Source organism: Protopterus annectens, chromosome 14.part0 (assembly GCF_019279795.1).
Source record: "Protopterus annectens isolate FY-2018-M chromosome 14.part0, PAN1.0, whole genome shotgun sequence".
Lineage (NCBI taxonomy): Eukaryota > Metazoa > Chordata > Ceratodontiformes > Protopteridae > Protopterus > Protopterus annectens.
This window is the reverse complement of record NC_056748.1, coordinates 756,042,992-756,064,638: the sequence shown is the minus strand read 5'-3', so window position 1 is coordinate 756,064,638 and position 21,647 is coordinate 756,042,992. Positions and strand designations below refer to the sequence as shown.

At 35.7% G+C, this 21,647-nt stretch overlaps 1 protein-coding gene across 2 annotated transcripts in view; it reads right to left on the bottom strand.

Annotated features, from left to right (window-relative positions):
* Positions 1-21,647, bottom strand: part of KAZALD1 (Kazal type serine peptidase inhibitor domain 1) — a 524,245-nt gene that overhangs the window by 21,557 nt on the left and 481,041 nt on the right. For both annotated transcript variants that reach the window (XM_044056493.1, XM_044056494.1), the window contains exon 4: positions 1,207-1,354. In XM_044056493.1, the coding sequence (XP_043912428.1) occupies positions 1,207-1,354 (148 nt within the window). The remainder of the gene's footprint in view (positions 1-1,206; positions 1,355-21,647) is intronic.

Below are 21,647 nucleotides of genomic sequence, written 5' to 3'. Positions count from 1 at the left end.
CCCTATCTTATATATAGGGCTATGTGTCCCATTTCTGTCTTCTGACCCTATTGAAACTGTGTACCGTTAATGATGCTGACAGGAGGATAAATTCTGATAATGTCCACAGCATGACAGCACAATAATCTAATAAAGGCAAAAAAAGAATTGCAACCATGCATAATAATATTTTCTGCAATTTAAAACAATAGTAATGTGCATATGGAGGTGCTAACAGTATATTTAAGAAAATGCACATTTTTTTTCAGTCATACCTTCTCAATGTGTCCAGGTTATGTGATTGCACTGAAGGATTTATTTTGATCTTAGTATATATGTTCAGCACCTGTCTGTATAATCTTCTTTCAGAACTGTTTACCTTCACATCTTGATTATGGTATCCTTTTCATCTTACCTCTCCCTTATAACTCCCATGGCTATATAACTCAACTGAATCCCATTAAATATGTTATATCATATGTTAGTTATCAGATGTGACTTTTTCTTTACTTCATAACTCTCAATTATATATTTTTTCTAATTTATTTTGTGATGTAATAGACTAGCATCTAAATGAAATGACAGAATTAATAAGTCTGTAGTTATTGATTACCTCAGCTACAGTACAGATATACAGCTTCTAAAGCAACGTGCTTTATTTAACTATCTTGAAGAGTAATAAAATAAGACTAGACTATACAACTGGAATGCAGTCTATATGGAATGAGTTGGATTGTGGCTATATAAAGCCATTTTTTCAGGAAGCAGATAATTTCATGTAATGTATGTACACCTGGAGTTATTGGATGTCGATGACAAACCAGTCAGTGCTTGCCCAAAATTCTTTAAGAAATTGCTATGCCTTACCTGGTCTAAATACTGTTAAAGGGGACTTTCCCTTACTTGGTATAAACACAGTTAAATGGGACTTTCTCTTACCTGATGTAAATAGTGTTAAATGGTACTTTACCTTACCTGATGTAAATACTGTTAAATGGGACTTTCCCTTACCTGGTGTAAATACTGTTAAATGGGAATTTCCCTTACCTGGTGTAAATACTGTTAAATGGGACTTTCCCTTACCTGGTGTAAATACTGTTAAATGGGACTTTCCCTTACCTAGTATAAATACAGTTAAATGGGACCTTCTCGTACCTGGTGTAAATAGTGTTAAATAGTACTTTACCTTACCTGATGTAAATACTGTTAAATGAGACTTTCCCTTACCTGGTGTAAATACTGTTAAACGGGCTGCTGCTGTGGCCTCTCCAATCTTGTTCTTGGCATAGCAGTGGTAGGTGCCTTCATCTGTTATTCGAATTTGTTGAATCTGAAGCCAGCCAGATACTTCAAATTTCTGTGGGCCTCCCCTGAACTGATGCCAATACATTGTTATTAGTATATAAACAGCCAAAAAAAAAACATAGCATGCTAAAATGAGGTACACAACCATTTTCTTTACTTGCCTTAAGTATCATATCAGATATAATAAAACAAATAACGAAAAACCACTGGAAGCACTTGAAAGTTAACCAACAAACAACAAAAAAGTGCTGCAAGCCAAGGAAAACTGTAGAAACCGCAAATCCTCTTCAAAAAAGCTTTTAATACAGAACCAAACTCCACAGACCGTTCACATTAACGCAGTTACACAAAACAATTTACTAGCGTTTTCATCCAATCCACTTGGACTTCATCAGACAATATACTACCATTTAATTAATCTATATATACTAATTAACAAACCCACTGACCAATAAATATTTCGTGAAACATTTAAATTAAGCCAATGAACAGCAAGCCTCATTAATATTAAAATAATGAATATTATGCTTGTATTCATTACCTAAAAATGAAACTAATACTCATAAAAGTGCATGTGCATATACATATAAGACATAAACATTATTAAAAACTGTTAATCATATAAAATAAAGTGCTTATATTAATACTATTTGATTAAATATTTGTTATACAAACTATTTCGTATAAAGTGCTTGTGCTAATACAATTCAAAACATTCCTTTCTTTAACGTAATTGCTCCCTCTGCTGTCGTGAATCAAAATTACATACAAAATTCCACGACAAAGAAAGTCACTTATACTTTAAACAAAGTTACTAAAACCTCTCTAAATACTATTTACTTATAAAATACTTATGTAAAAAAATGATTAAATAGAAAACATATTGAATACTTCAATTAATATAAACTTGTCTTAACATCCCATGTTGTTTAAAAACAATTACATTTTATTAGCCCTTATTTTTAATAAGGAAGATATACTCAAATAATCGTTTAACCCTGGTTTTTTACTAGCCTCCAGGTACACCTGCCACCACAATTCCTTACTCTCCAAGATCTCTTCTCAAATACCACCCTTACATCCTTTTCAACCTGTTGTAACACGAAGAAATGAAATCTACATCCTCTGCATTCTTTACTATGCTTGAATAAAGCACTTGTTTCTTTTCCTTTTTGAATATCATATACGTGTTCATAAATTCTTTTCTTTAACTCTCTTTCTGTTTTTCCCACGTAATATGACGGACACTTATCACAAGTTGCCAGATAAACCACCCCTTTTGTATCACAGCTATATTTACCTTTACTCTTAATTGAAATATTTCTACTAACTATGGGTATCTCACTCTTATGACTAATATAAGTACATTGATTGCACCGGCCACATTTGAACGTTCCTACTTTTTTTATTATATCATTCTTCCTATAGTCCATGTCTTTTTTATTCTTTTCCAACATGTTTTTTATACTTCTGGAGTTTCTAAAAATAATCTTAGGCTTAAAACTATTAATTTCTTCTATATCTGTTAAGGCAGCAAATTTATCCCATTCTTTGTTTAGAATATTTCCTATTCCCATGTTTTGTATATTGTATTCAATTATGAGATTCCTATGGTACTGATTTTCCTCAGTCACCTTATCCTTAGCTTCTTCTCGTATTGTTTTGAATTCACTCCTACCCATAATTGGTTTGAATCTATCTGCCCTACCTATTTCTACTTCCATTCTAATGTTGTTTACAAAGGTTTCTGGGTATCCTCTTTCAATAAACATCTTCTTCAATGTATCACACTCAGCAAAAAAATCTTCATCCAGGGTAGTCATCCTTGATCCCCTCACAAACTGCCCTTTAACTATGTTACGCTTGCAGTGTAGGGGATGAGCACTTTCAAAATGTAAATATGAATTAACATAAGTTTTTTTCCTGTATACCCTGGATGTAAATAGCTTGAGTGTGTCGTTCTTAACCAATTCAATATCCAGATACTGTAAAACCTCACTATTGACTTTATATGTAAATTTAAGGAAGTTAGTAGTTTTGCCAATATATTCCATGAATTCCTTAAACCTTTCCTGTCCCCCTATCCAAAAAATAACTATATCATCTAGGAATCTTTTATACAAAATCCATTCCTTTTTGAATTCTGACTTTAATATGTATTTTTCCTCCCATTTGGACAAAACTATGTTGGCATATGTTGGTGCACATGCCGCACCCATGGACACCCCAGTCCTTTGTTGAAAGTATTCACCATCAAATATTAAAAAATTATATTTTAAAATGGTGTCCATGAGTGCTACCGATAATATCTTGTCTTCTTGTATCATAGTTTTGTCCAAAAATACACATTCCTCAAACCACTTCATACCACTAGAATGTGGTATACAGGAAAAAAGATCCACAATGTCTATAGTTATAAATAAAAGGTCGGTGCTATAACATTCAGGTGTTAATTGTTTTAAAAAATCCCACGAATCTTTCAATATCACTTTATTATTTGTCCATATATGTTTAGTAGTAATATCTATATATTTTGCCAAGGGTTCTGTTTTCGACCCTCCTGCAGTGACTATAGGTCTTAGGGGGGGGTCCAATACATTTTTATGGACTTTCGGGATTCCGAACATTGTAGCCATCCTAGGTTTTACTACTGTTAAAAACTTATGTAGTTCAGGCTTTAACACCCTTTCTAACACAAAGTCATTCAACATGTTATCTATCCGATGGTACGCAACATTTACCTCATTTTTTGAGACCACTGTATACTTTGTTTCGTCTCTAAGTATCGTGTTCATCTTTCCTTCATAAATTATATTGTCCATAATGACAACACCCCCCCCCTTATCTGGTTTCATAACTCTGATAGTGTCATCATTTGTTAATTCCATTAATGCCTCTTTCTCATCTTTATTCAAGTTATTATGATATATCTTCCTGTTATTATTATTATGTTTGGTTCTAATTCCTTCTTCCAAGATTTTTTCAAAGTTTCTTAACTGGGGTAACAAGGGTGGATTAAAAATAGATTTCTTTTTCAATTTCATCCCTTTGTTATCACTACTATAACCATTGTTCTTTGCTAGAACACTCAAGTTTATTCTTCGCATAAACATCTTGGTGTCTAAAATTGTGGTGGTGGTGTCCCCCTTTGAGCTAGGAATAAATTTAAAACCTTTACTGAGTAATTTAAAGTGATTTACTTTAATATCAAAATTACCATAATTGTATATGGAAAAATCCTTATACGTATAAATAACATTGTTTGTAACATTAATATTGTGAACTTCATCTCCTACCAAATTCGGGCTAAATGAAGAGTGGGTGTTAATCAAAACCTCCCCCTCCCCCTTCTCCCCCCCCTCCTGTAAAAATTTTCCCTATAGTTATGAGGCCTGTATTCCTCTTCTGTTTCCCTTACTAAGGGAGGAAAATCTTGGTCATATTGATAGTCATTCTGAAAATCAGAATGACTATAAGTGGGTTTATTCCATTTCCTGTTATTGACAAAATTGTTGGCATTCTTTTTAGAAATAATGGGTTCAGGATAATTAATCCCATTTTCATATTCCATAATATCCCTGTGTAATTTATCTAATTTACATTGCATAACCACTTTGCATTTATCATCTATATCATGCCTAATATTATAGTATTGTTGCCTCTCTTCCTTAATACCAAAAATTAGGTCATTTTTAATAGCTCCATCCAGTTCATCAATATCCTTACTTAGACACTTTATTTTTCTCTCGTTTTCTTCAATTATTAACTTAATAACATCCAAACCACATTGATTAAACACTTTGAGCAAATTTTTATGAAAAATAGAACCACAGGTGACATTATTTGGATACTTGCAAATGCGTAGTCCTTTTGGGACAATTTCCTTTTTCAAACATTCTAGTAAATATGTATTTTCTATATTTAAAATTTTAAACCTGGTCATAAGACCTTTAAGTTTGTCTATTTTAACCACGTAAGTCTCTCCTTCCTGTTTATCCGAACCAGTATGTATATCCACGCCAAAGTCTATATTTCTGTTCAACCAGTCTCTAGTGCTGATATTATTAGTACAACCAGTACCTTTACTTAAATCTGTGGAAGTCGGCTTCTTAGGTTGAGCCCCTGCAGCTGCTCCTCGACGCTCATTTCTCACCTCAGCCCCTTCAGATTCAACACCTAAAATGTTAGGAGTCAATAGAGGATTAAAGTTAGTCGCTGAACCATAGGAAAAGTCGCCGGCGTCGTCCTCTTCGCCCATAAGCTGCCTCTTCCGTTTACTTCTGTTGTTAGGCTGCTGAACATCTTCGAACACTTGTTCTTCGCCACCTAACTTGGTTTGACTCACTAACATCTTATGACAAAGGGGCGTGAGTAAGTCTATGAGCTCGGTCAACTGCCCAATCAGTTTCCTTGATTGGCCGAGTTCCTCCATCGCTTCCGAACTCATTGCTGTCCGCTCTCCTTCTGAATAAGTTTCCTTGACCCAGAACAAGTCACAAGTAACGAAAAACCACTGGAAGCACTTGAAAGTTAACCAACAAACAACAAAAAAGTGCTGCAAGCCAAGGAAAACTGTAGAAACTGCAAATCCTCTTCAAAAAAGCTTTTAATACAGAACCAAACTCCACAGACCGTTCACATTAACGCAGTTACACAAAACAATTTACTAGCGTTTTCATCCAATCCACTTGGACTTCATCAGACAATATACTACCATTTAATTAATCTATATATACTAATTAACAAACCTACTGACCAATAAATATTTCGTGAAACATTTAAATTAAGCCAATGAACAGCAAGCCTCATTAATATTAAAATAATGAATATTATGCTTGTATTCATTACCTAAAAATGAAAATAATACTCATAAAAGTGCATGTGCATATACATATAAGACATATACATTATTAAAAACTGTTAATCATATAAAATAAAGTGCTTATATTAATACTATTTGATTAAATATTTGTTATACAAACTATTTCGTATAAAGTGCTTGTGCCAATACAATTCAAAACATTCCTTTCTTTAACGTAATTGCTCCCTCTGCTGTCGTGAATCAAAATTACATACAAAATTCCACGACAAAGAAAGTCACTTATACTTTAAACAAAGTTACTAAAACCTCTCTAAATACTATTTACTTATAAAATACTTATGTAAAAAAATGATTAAATAGAAAACATATTGAATACTTCAATTAATATAAACTTGTCTTAACATCCCATGTTGTTTAAAAACAATTAAATTTTATTAGCCCTTATTTTTAATAAGGAAGATATACTCAAATAATCGTTTAACCCTGGTTTTTTACTAGCCTCCAGGTACACCTGCCACCACAATTCCTTACTCTCCAAGATCTCTTCCCAAATACCACCCCTTACATCCTTTTCAACCTGTTGTAACACGAAGAAATGAAATCTACATCCTCTGCATTCTTTACTATGCTTGAATAAAGCACTTGTTTCTTTTCCTTTTTGAATATCATATACGTGTTCATAAATTCTTTTCTTTAACTCTCTTTCTGTTTTTCCCACGTAATATGACGGACACTTATCACAAGTTGCCAGATAAACCACCCCTTTTGTATCACAGCTATATTTACCTTTACTCTTAATTGAAATATTTCTACTAACTATGGGTATCTCACTCTTATTACTAATATAAGTACATTGATTGCACCGGCCACATTTGAACGTTCCTATTCAATATGTTTTCTATTTAATCATTTTTTTACATAAGTATTTTATAAGTAAATAGTATTTAGAGAGGTTTTAGTAACTTTGTTTAAAGTATAAGTGACTTTCTTTGTCGTGGAATTTTGTATGTAATTTTGATTCACGACAGCAGAGGGAGCAATTACGTTAAAGAAAGGAATGTTTTGAATTGTATTAGCACAAGCACTTTATACGAAATAGTTTGTATAACAAATATTTAATCAAATAGTATTAATATAAGCACTTTATTTTATATGATTAACAGTTTTTAATAATGTATATGTCTTATATGTATATGCACATGCACTTTTATGAGTATTAGTTTCATTTTTAGGTAATGAATACAAGCATAATATTCATTATTTTAATATTAATGAGGCTTGCTGTTCATTGGCTTAATTTAAATGTTTCACGAAATATTTATTGGTCAGTGGGTTTGTTAATTAGTATATATAGATTAATTAAATGGTAGTATATTGTCTGATGAAGTCCAAGTGGATTGGATGAAAACGCTAGTAAATTGTTTTGTGTAACTGCGTTAATGTGAACGGTCTGTGGAGTTTGGTTCTGTATTAAAAGCTTTTTTGAAGAGGATTTGCGGTTTCTACAGTTTTCCTTGGCTTGCAGCACTTTTTTGTTGTTTGTTGGATAATAAAACAAATCACTTTGATAGAAAATACGGACACCACTGGAGAAAACAAAAAACTTTAATCACTCAAAGTTTAACGCTTTCGGCTTACCACAGAAGCCTTCATCTGAACAAGGAATCCTAAACACAAGCAGTTTTGAAATACTGAAACCAGTCAAAAGCAACGAATGAGAGCAGCATTCCAATTAATTCCTACCATTCTTCTTAAAAAACAAACCATGTTTGTATAAATACAGAACATTTTTTTTACAAAAAATATGCTATAAATGTGTATAAACTCCAACGAATAAAAAAATAAATAAAACTTAGATTAATTTGCATTTGTTTAAATTTGCATTCCTATGAAAAACTGATTTGTAATTGGTAACACCATTTAAACCTGGAAAATTATAAGCATTGAATGTAATCTGCCACTTAAATTCCCTGTAGTCTAACTCACTGTCCCTGTTCCCATTAAAATCACTAGGTACATGATCAATAATATTAAAATAAAACTTTTGATAATTTTCACAATTGAAAACATAATTACATAACGCATTAATCAATTTTTTACTTCAAATAGCATACAGATGTTCATACATTCTCTTCTTTAATGGTCTATTGTTTTTTCCTGTATAAAAAGCTGTACAGGCTGCTTTGCTAAATACATCACATAGGAAGTATTACAATTGAAAAGACCAGGTACCTGCCAACTTTTGTTGCTAATACAAACCTCAAAATATGGACCTTTGGCTATGTACCTACATAAATTGCAATTTAAGCACTTAAAGATACTCCTAGTACCTGTCTGATTACCTCAGTGTCCCTTCTCTAATAATTCTTTGAAATCGTGTGCCCTTTTATTAATATAAAGGTGACGACCCTAAGATACTCTTGAGATGATGGCATGCCTCAAAAATCCTCCAATTGTTCTTAATAATATCCCTAATATTACTACTGTTCACTGTAAACACCAATGGCATGGACAGAATCCAATCCCTAATGTCCATCATATCAGATACAGTAAACTGCTGCAGTAAAAACTTTTGCATGGAAGTAAGTGGCTATCATGCTAGAATATTTTAAGTGATTAACAGTTACATTGAAACATTGCCTTAGATTTTAGACTGAGAGCAAACTCTCCTGCTTATAATGAAATATTTGGGCTGTTCCACTGGACAATGCAACACAGTTTTGTAGTGACAGCATGGATTTCATCAATGTATTACAGAATATAATTCTTTCAGATGCACATGGGGAGGTTATTATGGAGAACAGATAAGGACATCAGACATTACAGGGTATTAGAGTGGGAGGTCCTTTGGATTCTGGGTTTTTGAACTGGTATATAGGTGGAGGTATAGCATGTATGCTATTTATTTAGACAGAATCTTTTACTTGTGATTCACTAATGTCAAAACCAAATTCCTAGTTTTCATTCAAAATGTCCACCCTATCTCATGAAAAAATAGCCCCTTACCTGTGGAATACCATAATCCAGATTATAATGGCCTTATTTATCAAAGTGTGTGGATGATGTGACAGTCAACAAGAGCATCATCACATGAGCGAATCGGAAACCCTGGCTCACAAGTGGAGTGTGCGAGCTCTTGAAGGCATGCAATGCTGTCTTTAAGTCTAAAGACAAAGATGCTTTTAGGGAAGCCAGAGTGAAGCCAGAGTGAAACTAAGTAGAGGAAAAAGAGAGGCTAAGCAGGTCTATGGACAGAAAATTCAGGGTCACTTCTTGGACCTGAGGAACTACAGGCGTCTGTGGCAAGGTATACAATCTGTATCAGATTACAGGCCTTTACTTTCTCAATGAGATGATAACACAGAGTTCTCAATGAGCTCAACACCTGCTTCAGCAGGTTTGAGAAGGGAAACAATACAACAGCAACGAAACTGCCCACCAACCAAGAAGATGAAGTGCTCTTGCATTACTCAGTGATGTTCAAAGGGTGGTGTGATGGGTAAACCCAAGAAAGGCAGCTGTTCCTGACAGTATTCTGGGGTGGGTGCTCAGGGTCTGTGCTGACCACTTAGCTACTTTTCTCACCTGTATATTCAACATCTGTCTGCATCAAGCCACAGTACCGAGTGCTTCAAGAATACAACCATTATCCCACTGCCCATGAAGACTCCACCCTCAAGCCTGAATGAATAATGCTCAGTAGCTCTCACCTCCACTGTAAAGAGGTGCTTTGAGAGATTGTTCAAAGACTACTTAACAGCAACACTGGACCCACTCCAATTCGCTTATACATCCAATCACTGTACGGCAGATGCCATCTCACTGGCATTTCACTTATCCTTGGCAGACCTGGAGAACAAATCCTGCTATGTCCACATGTTATTTATTGACTTCAGCTCGGCCTTCAGCAATGTCATCCCTCAACATCTGATTGAGAAACTGGTCCATCTGGGTGTTAGCACTCCTTTATGCAAATGGATTATGGACTTTCTTATTGACAGGCCACAAAATGTATGCGTAGGCAACAACACCTCAAAGAGCATCACAGTGAACACTGGAGTACCTTAAGGATGTGTCCGGAGTCCCCTGCTGTTCACCAAGCTGACACATGACTGCATCACTATGTATAACACAAACCACATTATTAAGTTTGCAGATGATACTACAGTGGTGGGTTTCATCAGCAATGGTGATGAAAAAGCCTACAGAAAAGAGGTGAATCAACTGATTGTCAATGTGAATAAAACAAAAGAGATAACAGTAGACTTCAGGAAGAGATGTAAGGCTCATTATCCACTCAAAATTAAAGGAGAAACAGTGGAAAGGGTGAAGAGCACCAAGTTCCTGGGGGAGCATATTACTGAAGACTTATCTTGGTCAATAAAAACTGATCACATTGTCAAGAAGGAGCAACAGCATCTACACTTTCTAAGAAGGTTGAGAAGAGCAAAACTACTAGCTTCATCTCTCACAACCTTTTACAGAGGTACCATCAAAGTCATCCTGCCTAGCAATCTCCCAATGTGATATGGAAACTGCATGGTTTCAGATCGCTAATCTCTCCAGATGTTGGTGAAAGTGACAGACAGAATTATCAGGTCCACAGTCCCAGCTATCCAGGACTTGCACTCTGCTTGGTGCCTCAGCAGAGCCATGAAAATAGTCAAACACTGCATTCACTATGCCCATGGTCTGTTCTCATGTTTGTCTTCAGGCAGGAGATATCATAGCTTGTGTTGCAAAACCACCAGCTTTAAGAGAAGCTTTTTTCCATAAGCCATCAGACTTCGGAACTCCAGTAATAACATACATCATGCTGGTCATCGAAGTCTGGAGTTACAATGGTGAAGTAATACACAGACAAATGTAATAACACTATGAAAGTACAATCTTACACCTTATGTGCAATATTATTGATGCCAAGTTATCATTCTGTGCAATATGGCAAGTTAGCATTCCATGCAATTTGAAATCTGTCCAATTCTGATCTGTGCAGTATTTTGGGTACTGATGAAGACATGTAAGTGGAATAGTCTTGGTCCATGTCATTGTTCTTGTTACTGCATGGCATAAACGTCTTACTGTTGTTATTGTTGGATTAGCATTAGTATATGTGTTATTGGTGTATTAAAATTATCAGTATATGTTGTATGCATACTGAGTTCAAAGTAACGCAATTTTGTTCAGTTGCACTGTTGTGCAGTTTGAATGACCATAAATTTCACTTTGACTTTGACTAATGAAACAACTGACAAGTAACTTGCTGAAACATAAGCCAGTTTGCAGTTCACTCAAAGACAACCATTTCCAGTACATGTTTAGTATATGTTCCCCTATCCCTCCTGTTGGGGGGTTCAGCAACATACACCATGAGCCACTTCAGATAACCTCCACCAGGTTCTCATCATAAGTCTAGGTTTAGGACTCCTTAGCTAACTAAAGTCAACCCTTCTCTTCTCCCTGTACAGCTTCCAGTGCCTACCTCTTTTCCATACAGACAACTATTCATCCAAGTACAGACTTCCTCCTGAGTGAGTCTGCAGCTGGCATAGCTTCATATCGCTATGGGAGGTTGTGAGCTTAACTTGCGCCTGTAAGCACCATTTGTACAGTTTGTCTGCCTGCATATTTGGTTTCTTCTAATATGCTATTTGCGATATTTCTAATGCATACATGAGCACTTTTTTAATCAAACAAAGAAGATGGGAGATAAATGTATAAGAAAATTAATAATATAAGAGAGGAAGAAGTAAGCTATGCTATATCTGTAAAAACTGGAAAAAGTCCATGTATACACAAAATTTAGTAAAATAACATGCACAAGTTGCATAAATTATTTATTGCTATACCACTGAGATATGTGCCACTTGTTCTGTTGACAACCATCACAGAAATCATCATGCCAAATATGAATAAAGTACAACAAATAATGAGGCATTAAACAATATAAGCTGCTTAGTTGACGTTTGCTGCTAATTCCCATATCAGTAAAAGAAACTGTTTAATTTGCAGCCCAATAACAATTCTGAGGATTTATAAAGATCCTCACCTTTCATATAATTTCCCTACTACACATAAGTCAATTTATGGAATGGTTAGAAAATGCGATTCAGACACCTGTGGCTGCAATAAGAAAGACCTCATTACTGTCTCATTAACATATCTCTGAATTGCATTTTAGCTAACACTAGCACTGCCAAACCTGACAGTGATAGCGTTATTCTTGTAGGCCCATATATCGCTTTGACAAAAGTACCCCCCCCCCCACACACACACACAAACCCTCCCAGCCATCAATAAGCGAACCCTCCAATGGGTGATCACAGTCACAGAAATGCTCTCCCATTTAGTCATCTTTAGGTACCTGCAGCACCTGGAGCTGCAGCAAGGCCTCCCATTAATCATCCATGACTGTTTGAAGGCCACAAAAAAGTTGCTGTTAGCTGGGGAAAACAAGGAGAAAAAAATGTGTTAATTGTCTGATTCCACTCTTTAACCTAAACCGGGCTGTAACATGGCCCTGAGAAGATGAAGCTGATAATTTACATGAGTAAGGTAAGCACTAGAGATAAGCAGCCCAGAGTGACTGATCTCAGTGCACAACTTGGATTATAAGAAGAGCTGATACTTCCAATCTTCAGGAATGGATTTCTGTTTTAGGGAGTTTTAAAAATGCTAGCACTATACCAGATACTACAACCGCCAACTTCTTTGCTCAAGAATTCTCAGCAAAGCCAAACATAATAGCAGAATAAAGGCTCACAATTAGGAGCACATTTTAAATATTACTCAAATCTACTTAAAAAGTTAATAAAATAATATATCTTGCATCAACATGCAATTTTTGGACTATAAGAAGTATGAAACTCTGATGTCTGGATGTACTGACTGTTTGTAATTCTGAATGATTTACCAGCTAATCAAATGTTTTAGGAGGGAAAGAGCAAAATTATGAGACAAAATCAGGGCAGTGATAGGAATGTATTACTCCTCAATGAGGTGAATAAAAGTGACTTACCCCTGATATTGTTTGGCAGCTGATATACAACAGTTACTGATCTGGTGTAGCAGTACCAGTGTTACACAATATTTTGCTGTTTGCTGACATAAGTGCAAAACTAGTATTGTTATGACTTTACATGTGTGGGTATGTATGTGTGAGCTTATTGTAGAACCAGATTGTCAAAACCCATATGGCTGATAAACTACATAAAGTGAAACAACTCCTGCACCTCATACCACCTGAAAGTTTATTATACCAATTCCAAGATCCCACTACAGGGGGAAAAAGGGCAAATTCCCCAATCCTCTCTATACTCTGATCTGTGTCATAATGGTCTGAGGAACTAAACAGTCAATCATATGGGTTTCAACAATCTGTTTTTTTTCAGTAAAATGCAATAGATGTGTGTGTGTGCGTGTGTGTGTGTGTGTGTGTGTGTGTGTGTTGTGGACATGCCTAATAATGCCAGGACACATACACTACTTTTGTGGGTAGCAGTAAAAATGCAGTTAACAAGTAATTATATTTCAAAAGTAATGCATAAAACATATCACATAACATTCAGACACTTAGATCTTCCAGATGTCTGGTGGTCTCCACTGTATAAATGGATTTTGGCTTTGACTTAACGGTGACCACTGCTCTAAACCACACCCATTCTAAAACCAGCACTGCTCAGATGTATGTGTACAGAAAGATGCTGTAGGTTATGTGTGTGTGTGTGTGTGGGGGTGTGTGGGGTGTAGGGATTGTGTCGTTATTACTTCTTCAATTTTCATCACAGTCCAACTTTAGAGGTCTGCACAGGAGGTCATTATAGCTTGTGTTTGGGCTGAGGACAGTGTGGTCATTGTTTCTTTTACTTTTCTCACAGACCCCAGAGGTGTACAAAGATGGTTGCTATAGGTCACATAGGGGTAGTGCTCTGTCACAGGAGCAATAAAGTGGAATAACTTACTGTTACCATTATTTTTTTCACTTTCTTCACAATCACACATCGTGCACATATAAAGGTGGCTGCCTCTGGGTGTTAGGGGTGAGGATGAAGAGGCATAATATATGTATATGTATGACAGAAGTCACTTGAAATATATGACTATGGCCATTGAAATATTTGCTTTCACCCCAGTCTAACAACAGAAGGTTGCACAGGCTTTGACTGTATTTTGAGGGAATTAGACAGGCCGGCAGTATTAATGGATAGGATCTATGTATCCTCACAGCAATTGTCCTGTTGTTTTTTTGTGACCAACTATTTTGTCATCTTTGAACATTAAGCCTTGGGAACAACATATGACTTCCCTGAGAGAAAAAATAAGACTGAGATTGTTTTCTTACTCATGATTTTTGCTTAGGCCACCATCAGATTAAAAGGTTGGTAAAATGCTCTAAAATGCATTCCAGAGCATCTATAGCCCTGCGGCTTCTGGGAGACCCAGCTTCATTTATTTATTTTCTAAATTTTTATTATTTACCTGTCTTGGTCAGGAAAGGTGTATTGAAAGGCTACAAAGAAAATTAAAGTTGAACAGCTGCACTGAATTTCTTTACTTAATCATGCCATCATTGGATGAAAAGGTTGTGTACAAAGGAAAAAAAAAACTTTAAAATGCACTTCAGAGGATATAAAAAGTTATGGTTGCTTGAAAAAGTTAAATAGCAAAGCAAATTGTGAGAAAAGGAAGGAAAAAGTTATGTGCATGATATGGAAAGCCCAACACTGGAGGGAGGGGGTAGAACAGAGAGGGGAAGACTGGAGGATGTGAGTGAGTGTGTGTGGGTGGGTTGGGGGTGGCTGAAACAACAGGCAGTGCCTGGGGTGCCATTTCACCTAAGTTCAGCCCTGTAAATAGTGTTGTAATGTATCAGAATTGCAACTAAATGCCAGTAACTGTGAATGTCCCTTTGTGAAATGGGCCAACATAATGTGATACAAACATCTTATAATTGAAACACATTGTAACTACAGATCATTCTGTGCATACTACTCTTAAAACTTTCCAGTATGAACTAAAAGTTTGCTTAGGAGGGCTTGCAGCGACAGGGTGATAAGCATAGTGGAATTGCATAGGGGCGTCCACTTAAAATTTGCTGGGGTCCCCCAAATGCTAACACTGGCCCTGCATTTACTTCAGTCTATGAGGTATCAGAAATCTTACTCACTTGCATCAAAACACTAATGTATTACACAGTACAAGCCTGATTTCACTGTAGTTGAACAAATGCCATTCAAACACATATGAATCATACTACTGTCCTGTTGCCACTATAATATGCTGCCTCAGTAAGAAATAAAGTATGTATTTTATATACTCTTGTATGTAGGCCCATTGCTTCAGACTTGCCTACATACTGTGTATTTAAACAGTGAAAAGATGTAAGATATGTGAATAGCATGAACACAAATCTACCACTGGAAGATATGTAGTAGTGTATCAACTGAAATCTGAGGTTCTGTGGATCTCAGAGGTTGTTTAGCAATGTTCTGTTATTCAGAATGGGTCATCCACCTCTACTGGTTCTTCGGAAATTGTTTAAATGATACCGTTAACTTATATTTAATTTTGAGATATTAAGCATTTTAAAAATTAATAGGTAATTAGGTTCATATTAAAGGAGTACTAACTCAGATTTTTACTAAAGGAGTTACTTACAGTTTAATGCTGTGTAACTCACATGTTTACTGTGAGGTAGGGTTTTCAGAGACCCTTGTCAGTATACTGCAGATCAGACTACACAAACTCTCTGCGGGGTTGGGTTACTATGCTAAGAGCTTACAAAAGAAGTTTATCCTTTTTTATTTTCCTTCCCCACCCATAGGTTATTAGATTAGTTTAAGGACCCGGTTTCACTAAGCCAGAGATGCTATCTAGTCACACTCAGACAGACCTACAGCCTCTGCAGCAGTGAAATAATATCTACTTTACTATGTATTTGTTTTTGTAAAACAGTGTCTAATAATTATTCAAGTCTAGGAAGTAGTATTTGTGCTTTGTGCTTGTTGCTATATGTCTTTTTCCTCCAATGGTAATCATATCTATCAATTTTCCAGATTTTCACACACACACACATTTTACCCAGAGGAAACATACAGGGTCATCAGTAGTTATATACCATTTATTTTTACAAGCAGTGTCAGTGGTGAAACAGATACCACTTTTGTCTTTGGTGGAGAAGGATGCTTGTTCTATTCCCACACCAGTTAGATTGATTGCTGACACTGCAGTGCAGCATAAGGGGGATGCTGCACTATAGAGTATGTCATTCTTTGCAAAAGACATTAAACCAAGGCCCCATCTACCTGAGATAGTGGTAGCACAGGTGAATGTTAAAGACCCCTCAGCACTTATTGACAAGAGTAGGGGTCCTTTATTTAAAAAAATACATTGTTTACAGATTTACAAAATGTACTTATTTGCAGGCACATATACACATTTCTATTTTTTACTATTTTTATTACTACAGTTTCCTTTATCTCCTATTGCAGGCATTTAATTGACTTTATTTCTTAACTATCCACTCCAATGTATTCATTCTTTCTCATTGTACTACTACTTACTAATTCATCCTAATGTAAATTATTGTCTTCCCTTCATATTTTTTATATTTCTGTTATAGCCTTATGCAAATGCAGACTTTATTTCTATAGTCACAATATTGTATGAAGCAAGCTTTAGAATTTATTTATTTTATTTATTTTACATTTGTTAACCGGGAGAGTCCGACTGGATACATGTCCATTTTCAGCGGCGGCCCGGGGAGAAAAGCTCCAAGTACATAACAGACATATGAACAAGATAGTTGAGTTCTAAATACAATATAAAGATACATCACATCTTGGGAAAAAAAACAACAGCAGCAAATAAAAAAAAAACATAGGTCAGTTACAAAGGCGAAGCGCCTTGTTAAAAAGCGGTTAAGGATAGTGAGGTAAGAGAAGGGTAAATGATAGTGGTTAATCAGGTTTGGAACAGGGACATTGCCAGAGAGTATTGAGATGGGGTTTAAGCTTTTTTTTGAATTGTAGGAGTGAGGGTTCTGAGGTGAGCATGGTCGGTAGGGAGTTCCACATTTTACCTACAAAGTTTGAGAATAGAGAATCCCCAGCAGAATTATTGGCTTTGGTAGTTTGAGCTAAGATCTTATTGGAGGAGCGTAAAGATTGCAGGTTAATATAGGGGTGAATGATGTTTTTCAGAGCTGGTGTTTTCTCTGGGTGATACAGTATCTGGTGAGCCATTTTGAGTTGGTTGAAATGGAGTTGGCTGGAAAACTCTAACCACCCTAGTTGCTTCAAGTTAGTGCAGTGGTGCGTTCTAAAGGTGGAATTTGTGGCAAATCTAGCTATGTGATTGTAACAAGAAACAAGTTTGTTAAGGGTTGTCTTGTTTAGGTTTGTAAAGAGGGGGGAGGCATAGAAAAGAGTTGATAGTAGGTGTGTGCTGGCAATTGTAATTTTAGCGTGAGGAGTGAGAAAGTGTTTTACTTTATAGTGAGAGCCAAGCTTTTTGACGGTTTTGATGGTAAGATTGAAATGGGTGTCAAATTTAAGGGAGTTATCAATGGTAACACCTAATAGCTTTGTGTGAGCTTCTGGTGATATAGTGATATTATTTAATTAATTAATCTGTTATAGCTAATTATATATATGCAAAAATGTATAGGCCAAAATACATATAGGTTCATAGGTAGGTACTAGGTTATTGGCCCAAGGGCCTACGTAAGCCTAGCCAACAAGGTTCCCTGGCTTATACCATCCAAGAAAGTTATTTTCCTGTGCCACTGTCGAGCAGAGACACAGAAGTGATCCCTGGGGTGTATTTCCTATTTCCCATCCACTCATCAAGATATTTCTTGAAGAGTGATAATGAAGAACTTTGCCTGACATAGATGGGTAGCCTGTTCCAGAGTATGGGACGTCTCTGGGACAGAAGTCTATTCCTCCAGCATGTCCTGTTTATTGTGGTGACAAGGTTTAGGTCCCTAGAGCATGTAGCTTGGAGGGATTTGGATTTCTTTAGGTGTAGCATGTCCAACAGCTCTGGGTTTGACATCGCTTTATATGTTAGGCAGAGATCACCTCAGAGTAGGTGATATTCTACGGAGTAAAGCTGGAGTTTTTTGAGACGGTCAGTGTAGGGCATTTGTTTGAAGCCAGTAATCCTCTTTGTGAGATACTTCTGTGGCCTTTCCAGCTGCTGCAGATGTCTTGGAGGTACATTCCAAAATGGCCTTCTGTGTTACCTGTACTTCAGAGAAGTAGATACCAAACAGGAGAGGTCCCAGGACGGAACCTTGTGGTACTCAACTAGTCACTGGTTTGAGGTCAGATTTGGAGTCTGCAACTTTCACAGTGTGGATTCTGTCAGTGAGCCAGTTGGCAACCCATCTTGTGATGTAGGGATTTATACCTAGTTTATTGAGTTTAGCTATAATTCCAGAATGGGGGATGGTGTCGAAAGCTTTGGCGAGGTCAAGATAAGCTGTGTGAACCACCTTACCCTCATCTACGGCTTTGGTAACAGCCTCAAAGAAGTCAATCAGGTTCAGGAGGCATGTTCTGCCTTTCACAAACCTGAACTGGGTGGGATCCAGAGTTTGTAGGTTACCAATGTCTTTGTTTATGAGTTCCATGATGATACGTTCCATGGCCTTGCAGACCAGGCTCGTCAGGCTAATAGGGCAATAGTTCCTGAACCAGAATTAGTGGTGGCTCTGCCTTTCTGGAGTGGGATAACTGTTGCTGTGCACCATTCAGTGGACACAAAGCCTGATGTGAGGCTATTATTGAACATGGTGCTTAGGTGGGGTGAAGTTCATGTAAAACGCAGCCTGGGATGTTGTCCGGTCCTATGGATGCTGTGTTTTTGGCTTTAGAGAGTGCAGCTTTTACCTGCATAGTTGTGATTACAGGGACTCTGCATTCTTCCTGTATAGATATGGGCCCTTTAGGGGGTGAGAGGGGGTAAAGTTAGCATTGAACCTATCTGCCAGGATGTTGGCAATATCAGTTGGTTCAGTAATTTTTGTGCCGTTGTGCTGTAACTCAGAGCAGATCTGGGTGTTGCTATTGAGATTCTTGACATAGCTATAGAATGCTTTGTGGTTGTCCTTAGAATTAGTGGCAATTTTGTTTTCGTAACTAGCTTTGTAGGATCTTATAAGGGATCTTGGCTTCTTACTGAGGCTGACCAGGGAGCTCCTCCACTCATATTTCTAATTAAACACAATTTCATTCAGTTATTCATTCCAAATAACCCATATTACATACAATAATTCTTATCTACCCTTCTCACATATTCTTTCTTCTTCGTCTTCTTCTTCTTCTTCTAATATCCCTACATAATCAAAATAATATCTATATTATTTTCATTAATATTCCCCCAAAAAAGTCTGTTTCATTCAACTTTTTCCACAGTTTCACCACTCTTTAACATTTCACAAGACATGCTCTATTATTGCTTCCACCCCCAAAAATAAACACACTCTTTCAATTTTCTTTTTATATGGCGTATCCCCCTTTAATGAAAATTTATTTATTACCAATCTTTGTATACTACTTTTTTCCTTACCCTAATGGATGTTATCACTTTGGTACATTGCTCCATAGATTTACATCATAATATTGTTTCATCACATTATTATACTATATCCTTTGATCTTTCACTATATCATCTGCTTTTATTTCTTTTAGTATGTTTTCTTGATATTTTTGATTTCTTCATTTACATACTATTTTTCTCTTTTTCTTATTTTCATCATCTCCCAGAACTTTTGTGCTTGTATTTAAATATTTTCATTATTAATCTCTCATTCTCTTCCTTTACCCACTTTAACATTCTATGCAAGTTTAAAGAAGCAGAATAAACAACTAGATTTAGTAACCCCAGTTCTCCTCAATCTTCACTCATATACAAAACATCTCTTTTCACTGCGTTTAATCTTAAACCCCATATGAAGGAAAACACCAACACCAACTTTATAGTTAACTTTTCATATTTTTCTGGCATCATATGAGCAGTTGACATTTATGCTATTTTCTCATCAAAGCAGAATTCACCAGATTCTGCAAATTGCGAATTTACTTTTATGTGAATGCTAATCTATGCATCATCTTCAAAACACAGTTCTTTCATTTCTTTTATCAAGCCCTCCAAATTTATCATAGCTACATCATTTTCCCTACATTTATTCTTAGTAAAGGCCCTTTATTCACTGAAAAATGCACACACAATTTCAACCACATCACCAAAACTCTTAGTTTTATCTTTATTCAAAGTCATTTCTATTTCCTTCAAACACCCATTCAGACAAACCAACACTTCCCTCATCCATATTTTATTTTTAGCAACTACAATTATATTGTCTGTGTATGCAAAAACTACTAGAATCCTCACCTCCTTTTGCATTACATATATGTCATCTTTCATTTTATAAGCCGCTTCATTCACTATCACATTCATTATCAATGCAAACAATAGTCCATTCGTGGGACAGCCTTGTCTTATACCACACTTCATACATATTTCTTTCACCCATTCCCTAACACTCTCCCCCTATTATTTTGATATGCTGACATACACACACTCCTAATTCTAGTACTTATTCCATACTTCTCCATAACATCTCACAAAACAACATGACCTACTGTATCAAAAGCCTTGCTGATATCACTTACCATAAGTTTAATATACTCCCTTTTACTTATAGTATTGTCTACAATTACTCGTGCCAACAATAACAATTCTTGACATCCTTTCCCTTTTATACTATATTTACTTTCTTATCTAATACCCCTCATACCTCCTTCTATTACCCTCTGTATTACTTCATACAAATTTTATAATCTGTATTATTTTGTGTAATGGGTCTTCAATTTTTTATTTCATTCTTCTCATCTTTCTTCCATCTAAATTTTAATATTCCACTACATAACTTTTCATAAACTCTTCCTTCAACAATTTATTCAGTAATTTACAAAATATTTTCTCTTCAATTACATTAATTTCTTGTACATTCCATACTGAATCAAGATTTACATTCCTAAGTACTTTATCCAATTTACTAATAATAATTTATTTTTCAAATTATTCCTTAACTTGTTCTGGAAATTTCTATACTTCCCTTATCTCTTATTTACCACTCTTACAGTCTAATACAGATTTTCCTCATGCTGTACTACAATACTCATAACTTGCTCTTGTGTTCTTTGTACCTCTACTTTTGCATGTTTCATTTTTATCATTATACTAATATTCTCATTTACTATTTTAACCAAATATCCAGATACCTCCTCCATCCTCCCTTGTCAAAAATATCTACCTGTAAAAGTAATGCCTTCATTTTTTTCTTGATTTACTTTCTCTTCCTTTCTTACATCATCCTGCCACTGAAAAAGCTCCATTAAATTCCTTCCATTATTTCTTATTGCATTTTAACATTTTCTCCTATCTTATTTCTCTTATTATTCTTTTATTTTCTTTTACTATCTTGATCAAGTATGGTGCACCCTGTTCTTTTTTATCATTGCAAAAATAT